Genomic DNA, 23,856 nt, shown 5'->3' with positions numbered 1-23,856 from the left:
CGGCTGTTCAAAACTCGTCAAAAGAGGCAAGATTTACCGAACGAAATTAAGTGTGTACATACGTCGTTTTGAACATTTTATACAGATTTTCATTTTTTGCACATTTTACCCCATAACTCCGGAACCGGAAGTTGGATCCAAATAATATTAAGTGCAAAAAAACGAGAGAGAGAGAGAGAGAGAGAGAGAGAGAAAGACATTTTGCGGACTCGACGAACTGAGTCGAATGGTATATGAAACTCGGCCCTCTGGGCCTCGGTTCAAAAGTCGGTTTTCACAGTGATTGCATGCATAACCTTAAAAACATAATCAATTCATCGCAGAGTAATCGATGCAATGCCATTTCGGATTCTTTCTAGCTGGGGTTTCCGTAATCGGATATTGAAGAGCCTTGGGACTCCGATCGGCCATCGGTGTGTGTGCGTGTGCTACAAACCTACTGACAATATGAATCCTTTATAGAACTAGTTTGGACAGTTCGATAGTTATTTTCAGAAATAGCTTTTTGGAATATTGCAGACTTCATTTTTGTTATAAAAATCATTTTTGTGTAAATTATACTATCCGCTAAAGAAACCATTCCAACATAACGTAAGCTTATGCTGTTATTCGAAGTAAGCCTTTCTCGACATTTTTATTACGCTCTCTGTATTGGATTATTATACTTGTAATCATTTTATTTTCAGTGCAAACATATAAAAAAAATTCTATTTGTGTATTTCTGAATTGGGTCGCAGTTTTAGTCAAATTGAACTAAAAAATTACTATGGAGATGACAAGTTTTAACCTAAAATAAAAATCATTCGCGAAATGCCTCACAGCCTAAGAGGGAGGTAAACAGTGGTGTGAAAAAAAAAGAATTGAAACTTCACTTACCCAGGAGTGGATTTCTGGGCTGATGAATTAGTGCTGCGCTTTTTGGTAGTTGAAAACAATTTATTGAATAATGCCATTATATTTATAGTCCAGTGGATTTCTTTCCTCTCTTCTTATGTATCTTCTCACTGTTTCGAACAAACGACATACTTCACTTGCTTCATACGTACATAGAACACATGATTCGGTGTATCGACGCGGCAGAACTGATGTTGGACACTTCCGCTTCCTTAGATATTCACGTTGCGTGCCGCGAAAACGATAGCCGTCACATTACTCAATAGAAGCCCGTTTAAGTAATCACTTTCTCTGTCATTACACAACTCTTCACTTATATTGATGATTCGATACACTTTCAATTTTTAAATATTCTTTCACTATTGGTCCATTTTTTTATGCATCTAGTTTCATCTATAACTTAATCATTTTAGAAATGGTGCTTGTTAGGATATAAGCGTATTCCTAATTATAAAAGAAACGATACTATTCAGAGTATCAAAGTTATGAGCCTACAATGTTGATCCTTTGATGCAGAAGCCAAAAAGCAACTGTGGTGAAATCGAGTGAAATGATTCTAGCCAACTGAATCACTTGCGCCAACACGAAGATTGCTTTTTGAATAAATTTCGCACCGTAATTTCTCTCCACGGAGAGAAAGAGAGAATCGTCTACACTAAACGGGATGAGCCACTAGAATGATGAGTAGCGCAAGCGCGTTCGTCATATTTTGGCGACCGAACGCACAAAACGTTGTTTTCACAGCTATTCTTACGTCTTCAACATCAGCATGCTTCTTTTATAAATGAACTTGTATTCGGTGATTGATTAACACTGGAAATCACGCCGTATATTTTAACGTAAAATACTTTATCAATAAGTAGATTCCTGAACCACGTGCCTTATCGGTCGGCGAGTGATTGTTAGAATCGTAAATCGTTGGGCAGTTTATTTAAAATACGCAATTAAGAAATTGATATAACATTCATAAGTAATCTGCGGGGCGGTTATATGATTTTTTTTATTTTTTGAAAAATGTGATTAGGAATAGGATTTTGCTTTGGTTAACAATAGAGGCGAAAATGTTCGGGCGACACAAATTCGACCGAATTCAACTACCTTATAATAATGAGGTTCAAATGTTTATGTGCAAACTTTTATTTATCGTGTTTTCCAGTAAAGGTGGGTTGGCAACGTAAGGTGCTGAAAAATGTCTGCGTTTGTATACAATTTTGAGTGTGTTTTTCAAGTTACCAGCGAAAAGAGGCTTGGAAACTGTTTGCAGATTCTACTAGTGACGATTCAAAGAACGTAAAAACTCTTCTAAACTATGCTAAAAACTGTTTCAATTTGAGAGTTTCATTAGATGATGTCCAAATGAATCCATATTGGCTTTACCGATCCCCAGTTCCGGTAGTTCCGATAGTGATTAAAAACTCCAAAAATTGAACTCACTCGAACTTCTCAGGAATGGCTTTAAACGATTCTTTTGGAAGTCTTATAGTTTCATAAGTGACTTTGGGTGGCGGTTATAGTAATGAAAAAAAAAATTAAATGATGCAAATCAACAATTTTTGAAACTATTCCAATATTTTAGATATTTGGTGTTGTCAGTCGTCATAAGGAAATAGAAATTTTTGTTTCGACCGAACGCACAAAACGTTCTGGAAATACCGGAAGTAGCAGTAAAATTTTTAACATGGAACTTGTAGCAATTTCTCATATTTGCAATAATGAGAAATTCATCATTGCATTAGGTACAACTGTTTCATACATTTCTGAAAGTTAAATTCATTAGACTTTTGATGTACAGGCCATAAAACTGATGCTATTTCTAAACACACCTCACAGGAAAACTTAACATCAATCACGGTACAGCACATTACCACTTATAGGTAACGAAAATAAGATGAATTAAAAATAAAAAACACAAACAACTATTAAGTATGCGTATTCGGGGCTTGACAAATAGAAAATTATTCCATTGACAGCAGCCCTGTCGAGATTTATGACTATCCGAATATTAGTAATATCACAAAACTGCTTAATATAATTCACGTTATGTAAAGGCTGCATTTCCAATAAGTTTCTCTCAATGGAGTTTTTCAAAACCTTCTTGAAAGTATTTGTGTTAGATTCCATTCCAAATTAGTACCATTCATTTACTTTGACACTATCACCAGAGTTTTAGAAAGATCTTCGTAATAAACCACAAGCAAACTATTCACTTTTCGAGGTATGTATTACACAAATAAATTAAATTACAATTTTGCAATAAAAGCAAAGCGCGTAATATCAATCGACGATCTCAAATCTGAATGATGCTTTGAATAAATCGAGAAGACTGACATTTCAAGCAAAACACAAACGCTTTTCAGACACGAACGAAACAGTCTCTGAAGGGTAAAGCATCTACACTCTCATCTAGATATATACAAAGATTAGTTTTTCTTGTATACAGGGTGGACCAAATAAGGCCTAGCGATGCTTTACACAAAAAAAATTTTCTTGGTTATAAATTCCGTTTTCCTAGGTTATAACCATAACTGAGTTTTTCAAAATTTATTATAGAACCATGCAGTGTAAATAAACGCGGTAAAATTGCCGAGTTATTTTTATATAATTGATCAGTTTTATGATCAGCGTATATATCGGTAATGTTTTAATTCAAGATCTGTTTACGCAGTCATCATAACTAAAAATTTTATCGGTCGTTTTCGTGGCTCTGAAAATCCAAGGGCATCACAAGAAGAAGGTGATTTAGATGGCATAGTCTAATTGAAAGTCTAATGCGTATAACCATAACAAATTTGTAAAAGTCTAATAAAAAATAGTTCTAGAGTAATTAAATAATATCTTCATGGCTACGCGAAACTCGATGTTAATGCGCCGATTTTCACCTTACTCTTATCAAATCTTTGGAACAGAGACAACAGATTTCACTTTAACTAAAGGTTTTTGTATCTTGTCCGTTGTCCTATTTTCATTCAAATACTGCAAAACAGGTGAGGTCATTAGTTAGTAGAAAGGAACACTAGTCTAATCAACGTCTTGTAGATAGTCAATCTCGAGCGACGGCTAATTTTGTTCGTCCGGAACGTTCTTCGGAGTCCAAAACCCGTCAAGGTCCGTCTCTGAATTTCTCATTGTCAGCGATTCTCAATTCTCATCACAGTCGATGGGGTAACAAGATGGGATGGAAGGGTAATACTTTCGTCTCCTGAACTAGGGCTACCATATTCACAGATTTTTCTATGAAACCACAGATTTTTTCATATATTTTAGTGAGCAAATACTGTGTCACAGATCACAGATGTTTTCAAAATTCGCTGATTTCTAAAGATTTCTAACAATATTGCGCAAAATTGACAGATATTCAGAACGTTTCTCACAGATTTAAAACGAAAATATTCGACACAGATGATAAATAAAACACAAGAATCCTGCCTGGTAAAGCCCCACTCTTTTGCAAACGGAGACAATCGGCGTCAAAGAATTCGGGAAAGAACATTGTAGGCGGCCCTAAGTAGTGTGATCGCGCGGTATCTACAGCTATCTAACTTGTCGTCCTTTTTATTGATTAAGAAAACGATAACTTCCATCTACTCCTTCGGAAGAACCCACTTGTACGCGGCTGGCAGATTTCCCCCCAGACGGCTGGCTATTTCTGCCAGCCATTTTTGCCGAAATTCTGCCAGAGTTCCCGCAAAAGTCTGGCAACAATGCAACAACCGTTTCCGGCAGAGAATTTCGCCTAGCGGTTATTAACGGTTCCTTTTTGCCGGATTCTTGCCATACAAGATTGACAGAACCGTTTTGAATCGGTTCTACATTTTAAGCGTCTTAGCTTTATTTTTTCAATAAAAGATACATATAAAAGGCAATAAGTTATTGTTCTTCATATATATTGATCATAGAAAATGTTATTGCCAATAACATTGCTTTATCACATCAAATAAAGTCGAATAAAAAAAAGAAAAAAAGAAAGAGGAGGGAAATAAACAAGACACGTACGGCGAGATAATGACGCAATTTCGCCTGGACAATTTTGACAGCAGCCGGAATGCAGCCAGCCATCTGACGGTTGCCAGAATTCCTCACAAGCGGGAATCTGCTTCTCTAAAATCTTGGCAATAACCCAGTGCAGCCACTCCACAGCCACATATACCACTCGATTCAGCTCGACGAACTAAGGAAATGTTTGTGTGTGTGCTTATATGTTTGTGCAAAATGACCAGGCGAAATTTCTCAGAGATGGCTGGACCGATATTGATCAAACTAGTGGCGTGGTCCAGTGCACAGTGGTCTTTCAAGAAGTATTTACGCTATTGTTTTTGTTTTTAGATTTTATGATTATTTTCCGAGTTATACAAACTTTCATGTAAAAAATTCAGTTTTTTGGCAATATGTCGCAATTGGCCTACTAAACAAAATATGTTTTGGGACTTAAAATTCACACGGTAATTTATATAATTAAAATTGTCAGTAAACCACATAGAAGTGAGGTTAAAGCTATAATTTGCCTGTGTTGCGTGATAAAGAATTCAATTAGGAGAAGTTCTACATGCCAAACACACCGAGATTCTACCGCAGGAATGGATGGATGGAGTGGTATGTTCCGTCTACAAAAAAAGCGATAAGCTAGACTGTTGCAATTACCGCGCAATCACATTGCTGAACGCCGCCTACGCCTCTCTCAAATCCTTTGCCGTCGTCTATCACCAATAGCTAAGGAATTCGTAGGGCCGTACCAAGTGGGATTTACTGGAGCCCGCGCCACTACGGATCACATATTCGCGATAAGACAAGTACTCCAGACTCCGTACCCACGCATCACCTATTCATTGACTTCAAAGAGATATACGACACAATCGATCGAGAACAGCTATAGCAGATAATGCACGAATACGGTTTCCCGGATAAACTGACGCGATTGGTCAAAGCAACGATGGATAGAGTGATGTGATACGTCCGAGTATCTGGGACGCTCTCGAGTCCCTTCGAATCTCGGAGTGGGCTACGGCAAGGTGTATCTTGTTCAATATTGCCTTGGAAGGTGTGATTCGAAGAGCGAGAATCGACACGGGTGGCACGATCTTCCGAAAGACCGTACAACTTCTTGGCATCGCTGACGATATTGAAATTGTGACATGTCCCCTTGCGAAAATGACGGAAACCTAGCTGAAGCTAGGCGTATCGGACTGGCCATAAATTCGTCATAATCAAAATACATGAGAGGAAGAGGCTCTAGAGAAGCAACACTACGCCTCCCACCACGAATATTGATAGACGGTGACAATATCGAGATGGTTGACGAGTTCCTGTATTTAGGCTCACTGGTGTCAGCAGAGAAATTCAGAGGCTTTGGACCCTTCGATCGAGAAAACTACGCCACCGCACGAAATTGATCATCTACAAAACGATCATAAAGCCTTGTTCTCTATGGCCACGAGACCTGGACTATGTTTGCAAAGGACCAACGCGCCCTCAGTGTTTTCGAAAGAAAGGTACTGAGGACCATCTATGGCGGAGTGCAGATGGAAAGCGGAACGTGGAGACGGCGTATGAATCACGAATTGCAACAGCTGCTATGAGAACCACTCATCGTACGGACAGATAAAATCGGACGACTACGATGGGCTGGGCATGCCATAAAGATGTCGGACGACAGCCCAGTGAAAATGGTTCTTGAATCTGATCCGACTGGTACAAGAAGAAGAGGAGCGCAGCGAGCAAGGTGGATCGATCAAGTGGAGGGTGATCTCAGAAGCATCCGTGCCTTGAGTGGCTGGTGACGAGCGAGCAGCCATGGACCGAGTTATTGGAGACGCATACTTGATACAGAAAAGGACACCCTAGGACTATAGCTGTTAGGTAAGGTAAGTACATGCCGAACACACGAGCTCTTTAAAATGGATTGGTGTCGAGATATGATACCCAAAATATTGTTTTACCTTTTTTTATAAATATAATACGTGTGTCTGTATGCGTGTGCAAAACAAAAAGACGCGAATCTCAGAGAAGACTGGACCGATTTTGACCAAACTAGTAGCAAAGAAAAGGCCTTCCAGGAAGTATATACACTATTGTTTTTGGATCTGATGATTACTTTCCGATTTATACATACTATATGCATTTTTTGACAATATCTGTCAAAACTGACCTTCTTCTTCTGGTTGGCGTCACCTCATTTGAGATGACATCATGCTCACCCGTTGAGAGTTTCACCGGGAGTCCCACAATCGACCATGAAAATTAAAAATTTGTTCCAAATTTAGATACCATAATACCAATCAAACGAGTCCTAGGTTGTGAAAATCCGTCCATATCGACATTATTTTACCACATTCCAATAATTGGGGTTTTAAACGAAGCACGCAAAGATTCAATACAGTGCTCTTTATTTTATTATATATATATATATATATATATATATATATATATATATATATATATATATATATATATATATATATATATATATATATATATATATATATATATATATATATATATATATATATATATATATATATATATATATATATATATATATATATATATATATAATTATAAATCAATCGGTGACCAGTCTTTCTAGTCAAAATTTTCAAGAGAAAAACGATTTTTAGTGCAGAACGCATGTGGATCGATGAAAAAGGTATCATTCCACTGCTAGGTGGATTAAGCACGTTACGATTACTGCTTGAAATCAACAGCGATTGTAATCTTTCGAGGTGGAAAGGTCTCATATAGTCACTACTTTTACTCATTTCGAGATTGACTCATTGTTCTTTGTTTCGGTGATCCCAGCTAGAAGCGGTTTTCATAAAAAAAATGGAAATGTTTTTGTATAATTTTTGAAACTACGAAGACAAAGTTAAGCGTTGTTTTGAAAATAGCATGTTCAATAATTAAAAAGTAAACGTATTTCTATTTAAATCTATGATGTTTTTCAATCAAATATTAAATTCCAGTAATGACATTTTTTTATTATCATTGATTTACACATGTCGAGTAAAATTTTTTTTCCTGGATTCAGATGTTGTCGTCTTACCGTGGGACAAAACCAAGGCTGATGGCGAGGGATTTCGGAGAATATACTAGTCTTGAACACATGGACATTTTTAAAAATAGTATTGTTCATGCAATGTCAATACATAACACGATTTTGTTCAATAGCCATCATTTAACGATATTTCATTTTAACAATACAGAATGATAAAAATAGTTCTTTCGGAAATATGTCAAAATGTGCGCTACTAAATTTGTAAATCTATTTTGCAAATATTTGTTCCAGGTTCTTTTTCGTGAGCTTTGGAAAACTATAAAAGTGTAGATGAACCTCTAGGATTATTGGAAAGATAATGATTTCTTGTATGATAAATACATTGTTTCGAGACTAGATAAGTGTTCTAATGCATCTGCATCTTACAATCAATGGTATTAAATCGTCAACTTAACAAATTGATATTCTAATTAACAGGCTCGGAGAGGAAGATCTGTGTTCGTTTTGGTTGCCACTGACTTAATGAAAATACGCATATTCTATGAAAAAGTATATCTTTGTATGTATAGTTTCATATTGTTGGAAATATGTTCTACTGCTTCTGTTTTCATAGCAAATATGAATACTGTTCATAAAACAACGTGATAGCAAAAGCCTCTTATGCGTTTATGAGCAGTACTGAGTAATAAAATGAATTGAATTTGGAGATCAGTCATCCTTATTTTACTGCTTGATATTGTTTCGTAGAACAATGGAAGAATTAAGGACTTACCAAAATTCTGTCAAAATGTATCACAAATACTACATTTACTTTAATGTCCCGCAAACAGAAAAAAAACAAATGATAGCCGTAAATTTATTGAGTCTTTTCAATACTAACTATCGTGTGGTATGTTCTTACTATTAACAATAAGTTAACTATGAATAAATTAAACAACGGAATATTTTCTTATTTTGTAGCATTCCCATTTGCTTAAACACTACTTAAAAATTAATTTGGATGCTAAACGAACAGATTGAAATGATCTGTTTACTGACCGATGTGTTTTACAGATCTTTCTTGTCCGATTCGTTCGCTTTTTCATCATCTTCATTAACAGTTTTTTCCGTGACTACACCGTACGATTTTCTCTTCAGAATTGCACTAGCATCAGCGCTTATGTTGTTGCATTTGGAGGGTTTCTTTTCTGGTGCGGATCCCGTTGTACCATTTTGGTTGAGATTATTTTGGAATAACAACTGTGAGTTTGTGCTAAGGAAATACTTTTGTTTTTCTCGCAGCGCATCGATATTACCATGAGCAATCCAGAAGCGTCGAGCCGTTAACATGCATGAATCCTTGACACACAGCACGCAGTCAAATATCTTACACAGCACCTCGTACACGGTGTCGTATTCATTTGGAATAATACCGTCTACGGAACTCTCAAAGTAGCTGAACATGGGGAACCAAACACGCGTCCGGTTGGAATCATGGGACATCAACGCCTACAAACATAAAGTCGTTAATTTAATGTATCAATGGCGCTTTGTTTATAGTTTGCCATCAACATTATCAAAAATAATTCCTAATTCATTTTAAAGGATAGATACCAATCTTACCTGATTGTTGGCCAATGTGTGATAGTAGAGAAACAGCCGGGATGTTATGTAAAATGCAACAAACACATCGATGGAATAATGTTCGTGCGCAGCCAATATGAAAAATATCCCAAACATATTTAGCAGCCAGGTCAATGTGTGAAGAAAATACAAATTACGAGGAGTATCTGCATACAAAAACAGACAGTTATTAACATTCAATCAGCAGCGATACCGTATGTAAAACCATGCCAAGGTTACCATGAATTCTATTCAGTACTTACATTCAGTTATAAAAAAATTTAGCAGAGTTAAAGCCACCGTATGGCCACTAAACATATAATCGCCGCATGTTCGCACTCCCTGAATGGACATTCCTAAACCACTCCAAATGGTATATGCCCGGCTGATACGAAGGTAGATCATTTCGGAGATTTTAACACTAGTGCTATCTTCGAATTTGTGATCATGAGGAGTGCATTCCAGATGCGTTCCGGGAACACTCAAGGACGTAATAAGCATTGTTACACAACGCAGTAGAAAAACAGTTCCCGCCAAGGCGAAAAACCGACGAACCAGAACCATTCTAAAATAGAATATATGAAGGGTTGAAAAACAGTTGCAGGAAACACACCATGTCTTGTATTCTTACCTATGCTTATGAACTATCATCACGCATACCCAGAGGCAGAAAAGCAGGGTGCCGGTAACCTCGCACATGTGGAAAGCCCAGGGAATGTGCGGAACATTATCGAGGAAAATGTCTGGCAGAGGTGGGTATTTTTTCATATCTGGCACCCGCTCATGTACCACCACCATCACGAAGGCAGTTATCCACGTAACCAAGAAAGCATAACCTGGAACAGAAGAAAGGAAAACTCAATTACAAATGCATACTGATTCAATTACTTTTTGTTTATTGCTCGCTGATCATGAAGAATTTCGAAATCAATTAGTCTGGCAAACACAATCATGGCTTATAGTTTACTTGATGAAGAAAACAGTTATCTCTACCAAGTGAACAGTAACAAAACTCAAAACTTTGTAACGTTAATCTATTCTACAGTTGATAATTTTAAACCTATAGTCAATTTTGATATAATGCCGTTTATTGGATTAGATCTGAATTTTTGAAATTTGTCTGTGTTTGCTAACACTTTAAAATGTGAAAAATGATTGCATAAATTATGTAACGGTCAGCAATGCAGTTAACATTTCACAAGACTTCAGGTTATCAACTGATCTTTGCTACAAAAGCACGTGCGAAATAATACAACAAAATGTCACTCTGACCTTATTTTCCCCGCAGACAAATAATAAAAGTGATATAACCATACATCATATGCTTACTGAAACAGAGTTGAAGCCAAAGATTTGTTGGTTCCTGCATATTGATGGAGAAGCAAAATAAGTAAAAACACTAATTAAAGAGAAAACGAGCTAATTTTCGGCGAAATAATTTTAAAAATGCACAATTCGAATATATCAGTTCCATAATGCTGTGCTTAATTATGTTTTCTTCTCCGAAGGTGATTGTGGAAGTCGAATAATTTAGGCAAGATGGGCCAACACGGATTGATGTCAAGCAACACCGGCAGCAAGAAAACTCAATTGATTTATTCTTTCGATTATCTTCTATAATCTCGTAATAGATGTCATTTTTAACTATTTTATAATTTCTATCGAATACCTTCTCGATCTCGTACAACTTATGAATTCTAGTTTTTGAGCCAAATTTAGAAAATTGATTCCCTCTTTTGTGTCGTCGCCTTAAATGTCAGTTTTTAAATTTTAAATTTCATATTACCATTGAATTCCGGGAAAGGAAATCAGATTTGGGTGAAATTCAATATTTGGGGATAAATGTTTAAAAAACGAATATGCTATTTCGAAAAAAAAACAAGTGAGTTTCTTTTAGAAGTTTTTGATCGCTATTTTCGTGACTTCTGGAACCGGAAATTGGAAATCGGTATATCCGAAGTCGGTTTGTTTGGCCATAAACTAAAGACTGTCCCAGAAAGTATGGACGCACTTTGATTTCGCTGTAAATAATTCACAAGTGTTAGATATTCAAATTTTATTCGATAAACTGATAATATTAGACTACAACAACAGAATATTATTCTCAACATTTGCTACTTAGCCATTTTAAACTAGCTGGTGCACCTTCTTGCGAACGTTCCTCATTAAATTCCGTACAGGCTTCTTGGCGACAAGTTTTGACACTTTTTTCCAATCTTTTTCGAACTGTTGAATGGTTTCGGCTGCCGAAACATGTTTCCTAAGATGTGCCTTCGTTAATACCCAAAATTCTTCAATTCTTCGAAGTTGTGGGCAATTTGGTGGATTCATGTCTTTTGGGACGAAAGTGACATTTTTAGTAGTATACCATTCTACCGTTGATTTCGAGTAGTGACAAGAATCAAGATGTAGCCAGAAGACAACAGGATCCTTGTGGCTTCGAATCATGGGTAGAAGTCGTTCTTGTAAACATTCCTCGATATTTCGCTGTTCATTGAAGCAGTGGTGATGAAGGGTTACGAAATCTTACCGCAGCTACAAATTTGCTTGCCAGACCATAGTTTTCTTACCAAAGTTTTCGACTTCAATCGATGTCTCGGACTGGTTTAACACTTGCCCTTCGCGCACCGTATAATACTGTGGTCCCGGCAAGGATTTGTAATCGAGTTTCACGTTGGTTTCGTCGTCCATGATTATGCAGTTCAAATTTCCAGCAAGAATCGTATTGTACAGCTTTCGAACCCTCGGCCTGATCGATCCTTCTTGTTTCGGACTACGTTTTGGTTGTTTCTGCTTCTTATAGTTTCGAAGATTCAAACGTTCTTTAGCACGACGAACATTTGACTTCGAAGTGCCCACTTTTTTGACTACATCCCGAACTGAAATCTCCTTCTTTTGCTCGAACGCCTTCAGTATACGTTTATCCAACTGAGGATTAGCAGGACCTTTTTTTCGACCCGTTTTCGGTTTATCCTCAAAGGTGTTATCCTCACCGAACTTCCTGATTGCATTTCGCACGGCTTTTTCAATTACTCCTTTCATTTTTGCTATCTTTTTCTGTGACAGTCCGCGTTCTGTGCACCAATTGTACACAATTTTTCGACGTTGTTCTGCAGAAAGTCCACGCATTTCGAAACAAACTAATGAAAACGAATAAACAACTGCACAAGTGGTTAGAGAAGAGTGTAAACAACAGGACGCAGCCATAAAAATGGACAGATTCTGAACCATTGCGAAATGGCAGCGGTTTTTGGTTACGTCCATACTTTCTGGGACAGTCTTTAACAATACATGTACAAAGTAAAAATAAAATGGCTAGTTCAAAGCGTTTAATTAGCTGTCGCATCACTACATATGGAAACTAATAAAGGGCAAAACCGATTTTTTTACTTCTCAGAAAGGCCAATGACAGAATGTAAACAAAACGCGTTTGTTTAACAGTAGTTATATGTTTAATGTTTTTATTTGATACGTATTGCGGTGGTGATATGAAATCGATTTATCAGTGACTAAGAATGGTGTGCGATAGAAATATTGGCAAACCTGGTGTCAGAGTACTCATTGAAGTGAGAGTCTATAGTAGACGTAGAGTTCATGTAATTATAGGGCAATTTCAACTTTAGACAACAATGATTGTGGGAAATTCTGAATTTCTAAGATTGTATATTGTACCTTGATTTAATAAATTCAAAACATTCTACCGGAATAATGATGCTCTACTTTTATCTATGTAAGCAATGTGATTGTTTTATCCATAAATGGTCGTCAAACGGTGAGATAACTAACTCCTCAAAAGTTCCTATCTCATGCCTGCCCGAGCGTCTATGATGACATTTGGTCAATAGAACGGCGTCGACTGGGTGCTATCGCCTTCTGCGTTAGTAGCAGAATGAGAGGGTGCGAAAAGGCTTGTAGTTTGAAGCACATCCTAAAGTGCAATATTTATCATAGTATATTGAAACATGTGGTTCTGTTGCTTGTTGCATTATTTGTTATATATTGAATTGAATTATATTACATTGTATTATATATTGTTGTTATTATTATCAATATTATTATTATTATTATTATTATTAATTTTATTGTTATTATTATTATTTTTTTTTCCCTTTATGGGCTACTCTGGCCGAGGGGGGTGGTTACAACGATCCGCACTTTCCAGAGGACGAACTAGGCTATGGTGCCCAAATGAACACTAGTAACGAAGGAGGAAACTGGCCTATCATTGATAGGTTCCCTCCAGCATGTAACCCAAGCGACAGATTCCTTTACGGTTATCAATTTGCAACGAAAGATACGAATATCTTCTATTGCAAGTTCACCAGAGAGTTTGTCACTTGGGCAGGAAGTGTGTGCTTCACCCTGTAACCAGTCAATCATTGAGTCGTGCGTCTGTATCGTATTAGTATTTTGTCATCCTACCAACTGCTTATGTGTCCTAAATGTCCTCGTCGATGAGACTTTGGAAAATTTCGCTTTGTATCCGCTTCGGTCTTGGCCCTGCTTTCCTATATAGTCTTTTATGTCTGAAGCGGTACAAACGATTATTACTTTAAAGTTCCTAAATAGATGTAGATATGTTTGGTCTACTAACACTATCCATTCTAATCTGCTCTGATTGTTTCTATCTTTGTCGAAGTTACGTTACATTTCCTTTTCCCCATTGCATCGCTTTTTTGGCTATGCCGGAGAAACCTGTTAATATCTCAAGCTGATAATTTATCAAGAATAAAGAAATAATAATAATTACTATAACAATAATAATATCATTAAGAAATAATAATAGTGACAATAATAATAATAACAATAATATTTATAATAATACAATAACAACAACAATAATAATAATGATAATAATAAAAGTAATATTAAAAATAGAAATATTGTGACTTACCAAAAGTTAATATGTCATCAAATGAGTTTGACATTAAAATACCTATTTTTCGTCGTTTTACTGGGGCTCTTGATTTGTTTTAAATTTCCTTTTGGTATTCCTGTGGCACCTTAGGATTTTTCCGCTCCATATATATAATGTAAGGATGCGCATTTAACACTAGATTGTCCAGAAAAGTCACAATATGTAAACAATGGAAGGATTGCTTGAAATTCTGTGAACTTTTTTAATTCTTTATTTAACTCTTTCAAACATTTTGACTGCTTTTGAGCAATTTAGGTCTAAACTAAGTTTTGGGCCTTTTAGTGTTGAGCACGCATCCAGGAAACAAGAACTACATGTATTTCGTGAAGAAATACTAGGTGTGATTAAATGAAATGGTCCACGTGAACCGTTCTCTTCCAGAAACACACATCTCACACTCTTAGTTAGAAGGTGACATCTGTGTCCAAGTTGGAGAAATCTAAGTACATTCAAACCTTTCCCGATTAGAGAGTGTATTCACACCTGATTAATCAGTATCGTCGTCATTGCAATTTGTAAACATTACCGATACCGAGCTGGATCGGAAAGCTTTGAAAGTTCCTAAAAGGTTCATAAGATATCAATTTACTCCTATTCCTGATAACAATAGTCCTCCTTTTAGAATTAAATTCACCAAGTTCAGGACGAATATGATATATTAATATTCATCCCAACTGGATTAAAATAATTCAAATTGGTGACCAATTCCAGGCATAAGAATGCTCGAAACCACCTAATGACCTATTGTCAATTTCAAGCATTATTAGTCCTGTCCACTCCGTGATCGATCCAGACAACATAATAATTTTCATCTTTTACATTTCTAAGCGAACGATCGATCTCGGTATGGTCAGACTTTGTCAATACGCGAAGTGTAAATTGACCCCCACCCCATCCACCAAGCGGGGGTACGCGCCCTGTAGCTCATCATCCAAAGCCCAGGGCATTTTATTACTATTGTTATAATTATTATAATTATTTAAAATGAAATATTACATTTCCTGCAGTACTGCGACGAAAGAAGAGCATAACTTACACTGCGACATCAACTGTCATACATTGTATCATAGCATATTATTTAATATATTATCTTCTTTTATGTTATATTATGTTGTATGGTATTATACTGCATTGCATTATATCATATTATATTGTATTATATTATATTATATTATAGTATATTATATTATATTATATTATATTATTTTATATTATGTTATATCACAGAGAAAAGATATCCAACGGACAGTCATACGTGCAAAGCCGTGTGCAACGGTGATTTTTAACGGATTTTCACTTGTATGCTTTATACAGCTTTTTAAAGAAGTTTGTACTAGCTTCGATGTCTGTTCTCTGTAGTTATGTTGTATTATATTGTAGTATACTGCATTGCATTATATTATGTTATATTATATTATATTTTGTTATATTAATTTATATTATATTATATTATATTATATTATATTATATTATATTATATTATATTATATTATATTATATTATATTATATTATATTGTGTTATATACAAGTATATCGACAACGGGGAGGGGCAGGGAGTGCATCAGGGTATCTTACAAGTGAATGACTGGATGATGGAGTGGATTGCCAACCTGAGCGAGGCGGGGGAAGCTTTGTGTTTCTCCCTAAAGGTCTGAAATGAGTAAAACGCACCCTTCTATCAAACAAACCATCAGGCGGGTTTAAGCTTCCCGAGTGAACGTTTCAACAATATCCTATATTAAAGTCCCGGAAAGTCTTGATTCACAGCTCTTATTCGAGGAAACTGAAGAAAAATTTGCAATACTATCGCGTAGAGAATAAAAACTTCCATATTTTTTATAAATGAAATTACGTGATACAAAATAAACGAGTGAATAGGATTTAGACAAAATAGTTGATTCATTGCATTGTCATATTTTAAACAGTTGTTAGAAAAATCTTTTTAAATCACCAAATAAAGGTCAGCAGATTTCACGCGTGTCTTGATTCTTCATTATTTCCGCCTTATTATTTTAATTATTCATTAAAATTATTGGTTATATTGGTTAATCTGGGCAGCCGGCTACCGAGAAAAAAATTAATATATTGTTTGAAATATTAATATCAAGTGTTTTTTACTATGTATTCAATAAACCGATTTATGTTATCTGTGTTGTTAACTTTGTAATATCAACGGATTTGCGCAATAGTTGATTATTATCATTCAATTTATAATCCTGAAAGACCTGATCTATGCCCTGAAAGAAGAAAACATTCAAAATAAAACTTTTCTCCGAAGCTAGACGGAAATTGATAGGTTGAATGAAGAGATAATTTAGTGAAATAGAGTTATCAAAAGTGAAACATTGAAAATATCTGATAACTGAAAGAAAAAAGAAACTCCTGCAATTGTTGCCTTTTACGACATGGAAGCAGGAACCCAGTGGATCTATTCTTGGTTCATTTTTTTTCCGCCGGATTCCACACGGCATCTAGGCTGGTACTGTCCGGTGAGAGCTAATAGGTACTATCAATCTCCTAATGGACCCCAGCCCTTTCCTTATATCATCCAACGATTTGTGTACATTAAGCTCATTCGGTTATATGTATGAACATCATGCACATTACAAAATGAATAGTATTTCCTATATGACTGCTATGATGACTAGTTTTGAAACGAGTATCATCTACATTTTGGATTCTTTCAATTTACAAGCGTATGTGTTCCAATCCCATTTTCAATGATATTTATACATATCAGTTTGTTTTTGACAGAGGGGAAATGGAATTGCCTACTTATGAAGCTCGGATGAAGCAAAAACCATTCAGTTTGTGGCCGGTAATTTCTTTCTGTGTAGACTTCGTCACAAAACGTCACTTTGCATACTTTGTTTTTTTTCCAAAATTGATCTAATCAATCATTCGAAGATGGCTTAACCGAATTTTATAAACTTACACAGTTAATTAAACTATAAGTGATCAAAACCAGAGCACTTTTCTATACGCCCACTTATTTGAAAGTCTAAAATAAAGATGTGTTCCACATCAATATTTAATTTTTTAATACTTCTACAGGTTACATGTTAATCCAATAACATTTCTAAAATTTTTTTGTGAATCCAAAAAAAACAAAACAACAGATCGGGTAAAACTCCTTTCTTAAACTATGATTACTGTCGATGCCTATTACACTTGCTTATCTTATCGCATATTCACTGAATAAGAAAAAGCCATCTGTTTATGAAACAAGGTTCAACGTATCAAGCACAATTACTGGTATTACTCATTGCTTGTACTTTCTTGTCTAAGATGTCTAGTCAAGGTCTTTGACAAAGACAACCAATGTGATGAATAACAACGAACTTCGACGGCATGTTAGACAAAACAGTTTATGATTCCATTAAAGCAATACAATAACTCCCTCCCGTTTATTACCTTTAAGTATTCTTGCTCTCCCTCTCTCAGCACTGAATGTCTGGAACAATGGTAGTTTTTTTTTTTTCAAAATATGTACTCATCGTTAGTGGAGGTGGAAAGCAATGCCGATTACCGATTACCATTTCAATCAGTATGCATCACACGCAGCAATTCATATGTCATCCCATTTCATTAGACTGGTTGCGACTTTAATTTAGTGCAATATTGTCAAGACACTTAAATTTGATTCAATAAAAACCTTACGTTCTTATTCTACGGAATCAAGTCAACAAACCCGAAAATGGGATTCATTCCGATCTGCGGAAGTGACTAATTTAAGTTACCCTGATGCTCGATCATGTTTAGAATATTGTACCAGTGGCACTCCGTTGCATACCAAAACAGCATAGATGAATCGCTGCCAATACACAGGTCGTTTCAATGACTTGTAATGACCCTTGTGTGTATATTTACTACAGTTTGACGCATATTTTTGTTGCAGTCCGTTGTTCACGTCATCAGAGTGGAGATTCGTTTAGTGATACTGATAATTTCATTTGTCAATAATGCTACAATACAGACTTGTTTCTTTTCTTCGTTCATTTGTTCATAGACGATTGACTTCTTTGTATAGTAACGTTTTGAGGAGAAATCACTTAAAATCACGAAAATAATATTATTTATGTATTAGACGAGCTCCAATATCGAATCATATTCAGAAAAGCCGCTTTGTATCAATGCTATTTGTTTCTAGCACATAAGAATTTTGATGAATGTAAGTGGAATGAAATGAAAATCAATTGACAACAATCTTGAGTAGTTGGATGTCCAAGAAAATGGAAATATTTCGAACTAAACATACTATTTTGTTGGCTGGACCTCGCTCTTCAAAACGTTATATTTTTTTGCTAAGTATCGAATGTACAACCTCGCAAAGTAAAGTAAATTTGGACCTTTTCAATTCAATTATGAAGAAAATCCATTTCCTCTTCTGTGGAACAGAGTTAGTAGGAATGTGTTGGATTGGTATTGTCAGAGACACAACAAAAAGACGTGAACACGAATAAAACTGACATGCTTTCTTCACATTTGCGAATATCGATAATCGTTCTTATGGGTTGATTGTTTGTGTAAATTGTGCAAGCTTCCACTTCTTCGCCAGTCAAAACGTGGTCGATTTGGAAGCATTGTTCACCATGTGGGTGCCTCCAGATATATCCTTACAACAACATGATCCCTATCGTTCACAGGGCAAATAGAAGAATAAGACTATGTGATAATAAGAATTTTATTTATACTACTCCTACTCAGGGTGGTCGCTGAGTTTCTTCTGTAGATTCTGTGGATTTGCTGCTTTTCATGGAATCATCATTAAGCTTGAAAGGCTGAGCTTTTTCAGAATTAATATATATATATATATATATATATATATATATATATATATATATATATATATATATATATATATATATATATATATATATATATATATATATATATATATATATATATATATATATATATATATATATATATATATATATATATTACAAAAATGAAGGAAACTAACAAAGCATATATACGATCAACGCTCAATTGAATCATAGTTCTCCGATGTCAGCTACCATAGCAATTCGAACGAAGACTTTTTACAGCATATATTTCTGCAATGTTCAACAATACAAATATTTTATTGTTTACATCTACACATATTTATACACGACCAAACATGTGTACATCACCATCTATACTTATATACGCAACATTGAATTATTACGACACAATCACCAATATGTCAATACGACAGCAAGGGTATTGGCGTTCACTTGTTCCGGTTTGTTTTATTCCATTACATCCATTCATTCGCACATACTTTCTAGAGTTGACCTCTAATTTGTGTCGCTTCAAAAATTCCAACAAGTGAATCAGTTGGTCCAAAGTTTGAAGTCGTGTCTCTTTTAAGTTTACTTTGACTCTGCATGAAACCGGTCGGGTGCGATGATGAATCATATTTTACAGACAGCCTACAGCTACGTGGATCTGATTTTTTTAGTGATATAAGAGGGCATTGGTATGTCGGCTGTACGTAATATGATAAACATGCATGTAATTGCCAATTTTCCTCTTTTTTTGCCAAACCGATCCGATAAACCAATTTTAAATATTTTAACGAAATGTTTGAATATTAGAAACATAAAACGGTTGACAAATAAAAATATGCACACATTTTCACAAATAAAATGCATATTTTCTGTATGAACCGAACAACTATCAAGTTAGTAGTAGAATGTTTATAAATTCAATTGATAACAGTCTATGCAATAACAAATCAATGAATCAAGTGTGGGTTTGTAACAACTTTTTGATCCAACGAGACTGTACAAATACAATCGTAAGAATGTCAAAACATTATGGGGTTTTTTACGGTTGCATGTAGAAAGAGTGAAACGTGCTTTGATAATGGAATTATCTCGACATTTTGTGTATTTATTAAACTTTTCTACAGTTATTTTGTATTTTACTTTATGAAAGCAATACAAACCACACTGTGTGAAATATAGAAGTGTATCAAATACAGTATCACTTTTGTATATTGATTCTAATGAAATTCTATAGCAGAATTCTTCATTAAAGATTTTATGACAAAATAAAAAATAATATAGTTTGAAAAATATCGTTAATAAAAAGCAAATGAAATCAAACATTATAGACGGTCCTAATTGTAAGTTTCAGATTCTTTGTTTACTTTGTCTTTTGATTGATATACCTTCAACAATATACTTCTGCTCTGAATAGTATAATAGTAGTATATTTTAGAATAATATATGAAGGACGCAATACTTGAAGGATAAAATGCACAAAGAGAAATGCCTACATTAGCTGTTGGGACAACGTTTGTCGAGAAATGTAAATTTCTTTTGCATTCATAGTATACGCATGCAATGGCCAACATACAAAGAAGTGAATCACAAGGTCGTGTTTTCATTCGAAGTGATTCGTTGACATTCTTTTTATAGAATTTTAAATTACTTGTGTTGCGGTATTCCATTCATACTCACCTAAACTAATCATCGTCTTAAAGAATTCCGGCTGTATGCAGGTCGCTCTGCCATCGATTGACATTGGTGGAGAAATGCGTTCTAGGTCACTGTAGTTTATATCTGCCGAGGCGTAGCTAGTGCCAAGACTAGACAACAATGAGTGCTGATGTCCCACCGATGCAACTATTCCATCACTACTACTTCCCGGTAACATACCCAAATAGGCCAATGTCGTGACATTCTGCCTTTGAACTGATCGCACTGCAAACCAGAAACGCTTCATATCACCCAGCGTTAGAGCATATGCATATTTTTCACGTAAACTTTTAATATCATTCTCACATAACGTCAGCAAACATTTTCCATCTATATCTTCCTTTACTACACACTCGATAATTCTTCGATTCAGGCATTCTTTGCGAGCCCACTCAGCCACGTTTTCCTTCGTCCAATTGATCACGCTAAGCTCATTCGTCGTCATTTTCCGACCGCAGAAATTATTAGCAGTCCCACTGCCTGCACCAGAATTTGGTTGCAGTGGGTTGTGTAAGTTTGCTTCACATTTCAACATTTATGAAACACGTCTTCAATTTTCCGGCTTCTAAGAAACAAACATATTATTCTTGTATCTAAGTTACTATACTGTACAGTTGAACAAATCAAATAGATTTTAGCGAAATATTAGATGTTGCATCAAATTCTGCCAAGCTACACGATATAAGCAATCCACTCTTCTAAACGATCACTACATGAATGAAAATTTTTGACAGATTTTGTCTTCCTTCACCAGTTACCCTCCGAGTTTGTTTTTGTTCTGTTTCGCTGTAACTGATCATTTTTTTCTTTCCATTTTTATAATGGAGTCTTCTGTTACCGCCACCCGTAATAAAGTCAACCGAATCGTTTGCAATATGACACACACCCCATACACGCTTAAAAATAGTTACTCTAAAATGATTAAGATCCCACTCATCTACACAGAACATAATTTGCAAGCTACACTGAAATGAAAATCTTATTTATATTCATTAGATTTGTCATATGAATCATATGCAGAATATAATTCATAGAAATTATATGGAAACTTATAATCTTTATTTAATGTGTACGTCAAATCTAAATGGACGTTATCATAATGAAAGTTATAAAAATATCCCATATAATTTATATGGAAATCCGATGGAAGTCGTGAACCGTACTGCTTGAAACTGAAGAAATAGTTGTGTCTCCGATATTTATCAACTGCTCCAGACCATTTTTTTCAGGAAGTTCCGCATCTCAATGTAATTTTAAATCGCTGACAAGACAGCTCATCCAACTTCGTTCAAGGATATGCGTTAACGGACCATGAAATATATATCCGGTACATTTCATTACTCTATCTGTCTAGTAAGATTCATTTTTATTTTCAGTCTCGGGATCTCACTTATTTTTCGCAAATATCATGAGGTGCATCCTTACCGAACGGAATACTAGTAAAGCTTGAATCCTCAAAGAAAAGTAGTAGTTGGCGATTATCTGCTATTCGTATGAGTTCTATTAAAAGTTATATATATATATATATATATATATATATATATATATATATATATATATATATATATATATATATATATATATATATATATATATATATATATATATATATAATTTTTTTTAAAACTTGTCATATGGTATATATGAACCTATCTAAATAAAATCGAAGTGATTATTATATGCGCTTCATAAATTGTTCCAATGTATGTTGTGCGGATATCTAGTAATGGTTATAAGACGCGCCAATCAATTTGACTCAGACTGGAAATTTCATTCGTTATATGGAAATCCTGTAAAAAAACGTTAAGAAGAGTTTTATGTTTCATAAGATTGTCTCATATATTTGACATGATGTTGAACACATCTTGTAACTATTATTGGAAATGCTAATAGTGCAAAATCATTAGAATATCATATAATGTGAAAAAGAAAATTTAGCTCAGTATAGCATCATGTGCAAAGCATCCCAAATTATCAGATCCGAATGGATTCCGAAACAATTCCGAATCGGCGAGAAATTTTCATTCGGAATTTCATGTGGAAATCATAATGAATTCCGAATCAATTCCAACTCCAGTGCAACAACCGATTCCGAATGAATTTCGCCTACAACCGGTTGATTCGGAAATCAGTCGGAATTGAGTAAGAAGATGCGGACTGAATTGTCAATTTGTCTTCTTCTTCTTCTTTCCCAATTTTGCACGTTTTCGTGCTGACTTTCAGTTTATTTATAAATGAAAACATTACACAACTGATTATACACATTGAAATCTTCATGTTTTTCGGATATACAGAACTAGTAAATAACCAGTTCTACTTAGAATTCCAACATAAACTGTTGAAATTCGCCGAAAATTAACAAAACAGCCTACCTTAGTCAGCATCATCCATTCCTCTAGCTGGAGTGCAATGAAATGGCTTAAGTCGCCTAAATTTTACACTAACACATTCATAAAATGAGCGAATATTCAATGACATTTATAATGTCACTGTCAATCAGGTTGATCGAGCAGCCAACTCAGGCGAAAATTCTAGCACTGAACCGATCGAGCACTGAAAAATCATGCAGTCGAGTAAGAATTCATTACGCATTCCGTCATTTCGATAATGTGGGATCCCACATTATCAGATCCGAATGGATTCCGAATCAATTCCGAATCGGCGAGAAATTTTCATTCGAAATTTCATGTGGAAATCATAATGAATTCCGAATCAATTCCAACTCCAGTGCAACAACCGATTCCGAATGAACCGGTTCGCCTACAACCGGTTGATTCGGAAATCATTCGGAATTGAGTGAGAAGATGCGGACTGAATTGTCAATTCGTCTTCTTCTTCTTCTTCTTCTTCTTTCCTGATTTTGCACGTTTTCGTGCTGATTTTCAGTTTATTTTTAAACGAAAACATTATATAACTGAATATACAAATTTAAAACTTCATGTTTTTCGGATATACAGAACTAGTAAATAACCAGTTCTTC

At 35.2% G+C, this 23,856-nt stretch overlaps 2 protein-coding genes across 9 annotated transcripts in view; both read right to left on the bottom strand.

The window, feature by feature from the left end:
• The window catches only part of LOC131435052 (folliculin-interacting protein 2), a 33,073-nt gene extending 29,842 nt beyond the window's left edge, over positions 1-3,231 (bottom strand). The window contains exons 1-2 of one of the 8 annotated variants that reach the window (XM_058602531.1): positions 2,718-3,231; positions 877-1,287 (exon numbers count right to left, since the gene is read on the bottom strand). In XM_058602531.1, the coding sequence (XP_058458514.1) occupies positions 877-953 (77 nt within the window). In that variant the 5' untranslated portion in view covers positions 954-1,287; positions 2,718-3,231. Of the gene's footprint in view, positions 1-876; positions 1,360-2,717 lie in introns of all 8 variants that reach the window. The other 7 variants (XM_058602536.1, XM_058602530.1, XM_058602532.1 and 4 more) reach the window with 7 other exon arrangements.
• A 4,762-nt stretch (positions 3,232-7,993) lies between these two features.
• Positions 7,994-21,656, bottom strand: LOC131436409 (ceramide phosphoethanolamine synthase-like). The gene is made up of 5 exons (XM_058605119.1): positions 20,859-21,656; positions 10,116-10,320; positions 9,748-10,049; positions 9,485-9,651; positions 7,994-9,370 (listed from the first exon to the last, which is right to left on the bottom strand). The coding sequence occupies exons 1-5, from the start codon at positions 21,409-21,411 to the stop codon at positions 8,930-8,932; spliced, it is 1,668 nt and encodes a 555-aa protein (XP_058461102.1). The 5' UTR covers positions 21,412-21,656; the 3' UTR covers positions 7,994-8,929.
• Between the last annotated feature and the right edge of the window lie 2,200 nt (positions 21,657-23,856).

This window comes from Malaya genurostris, chromosome 3, assembly GCF_030247185.1.
Source record: "Malaya genurostris strain Urasoe2022 chromosome 3, Malgen_1.1, whole genome shotgun sequence".
NCBI lineage: Eukaryota > Metazoa > Arthropoda > Insecta > Diptera > Culicidae > Malaya > Malaya genurostris.
The sequence above is the reverse complement of the archived record's forward strand: the minus strand, read 5'-3'. Positions and strand labels throughout refer to the sequence as shown.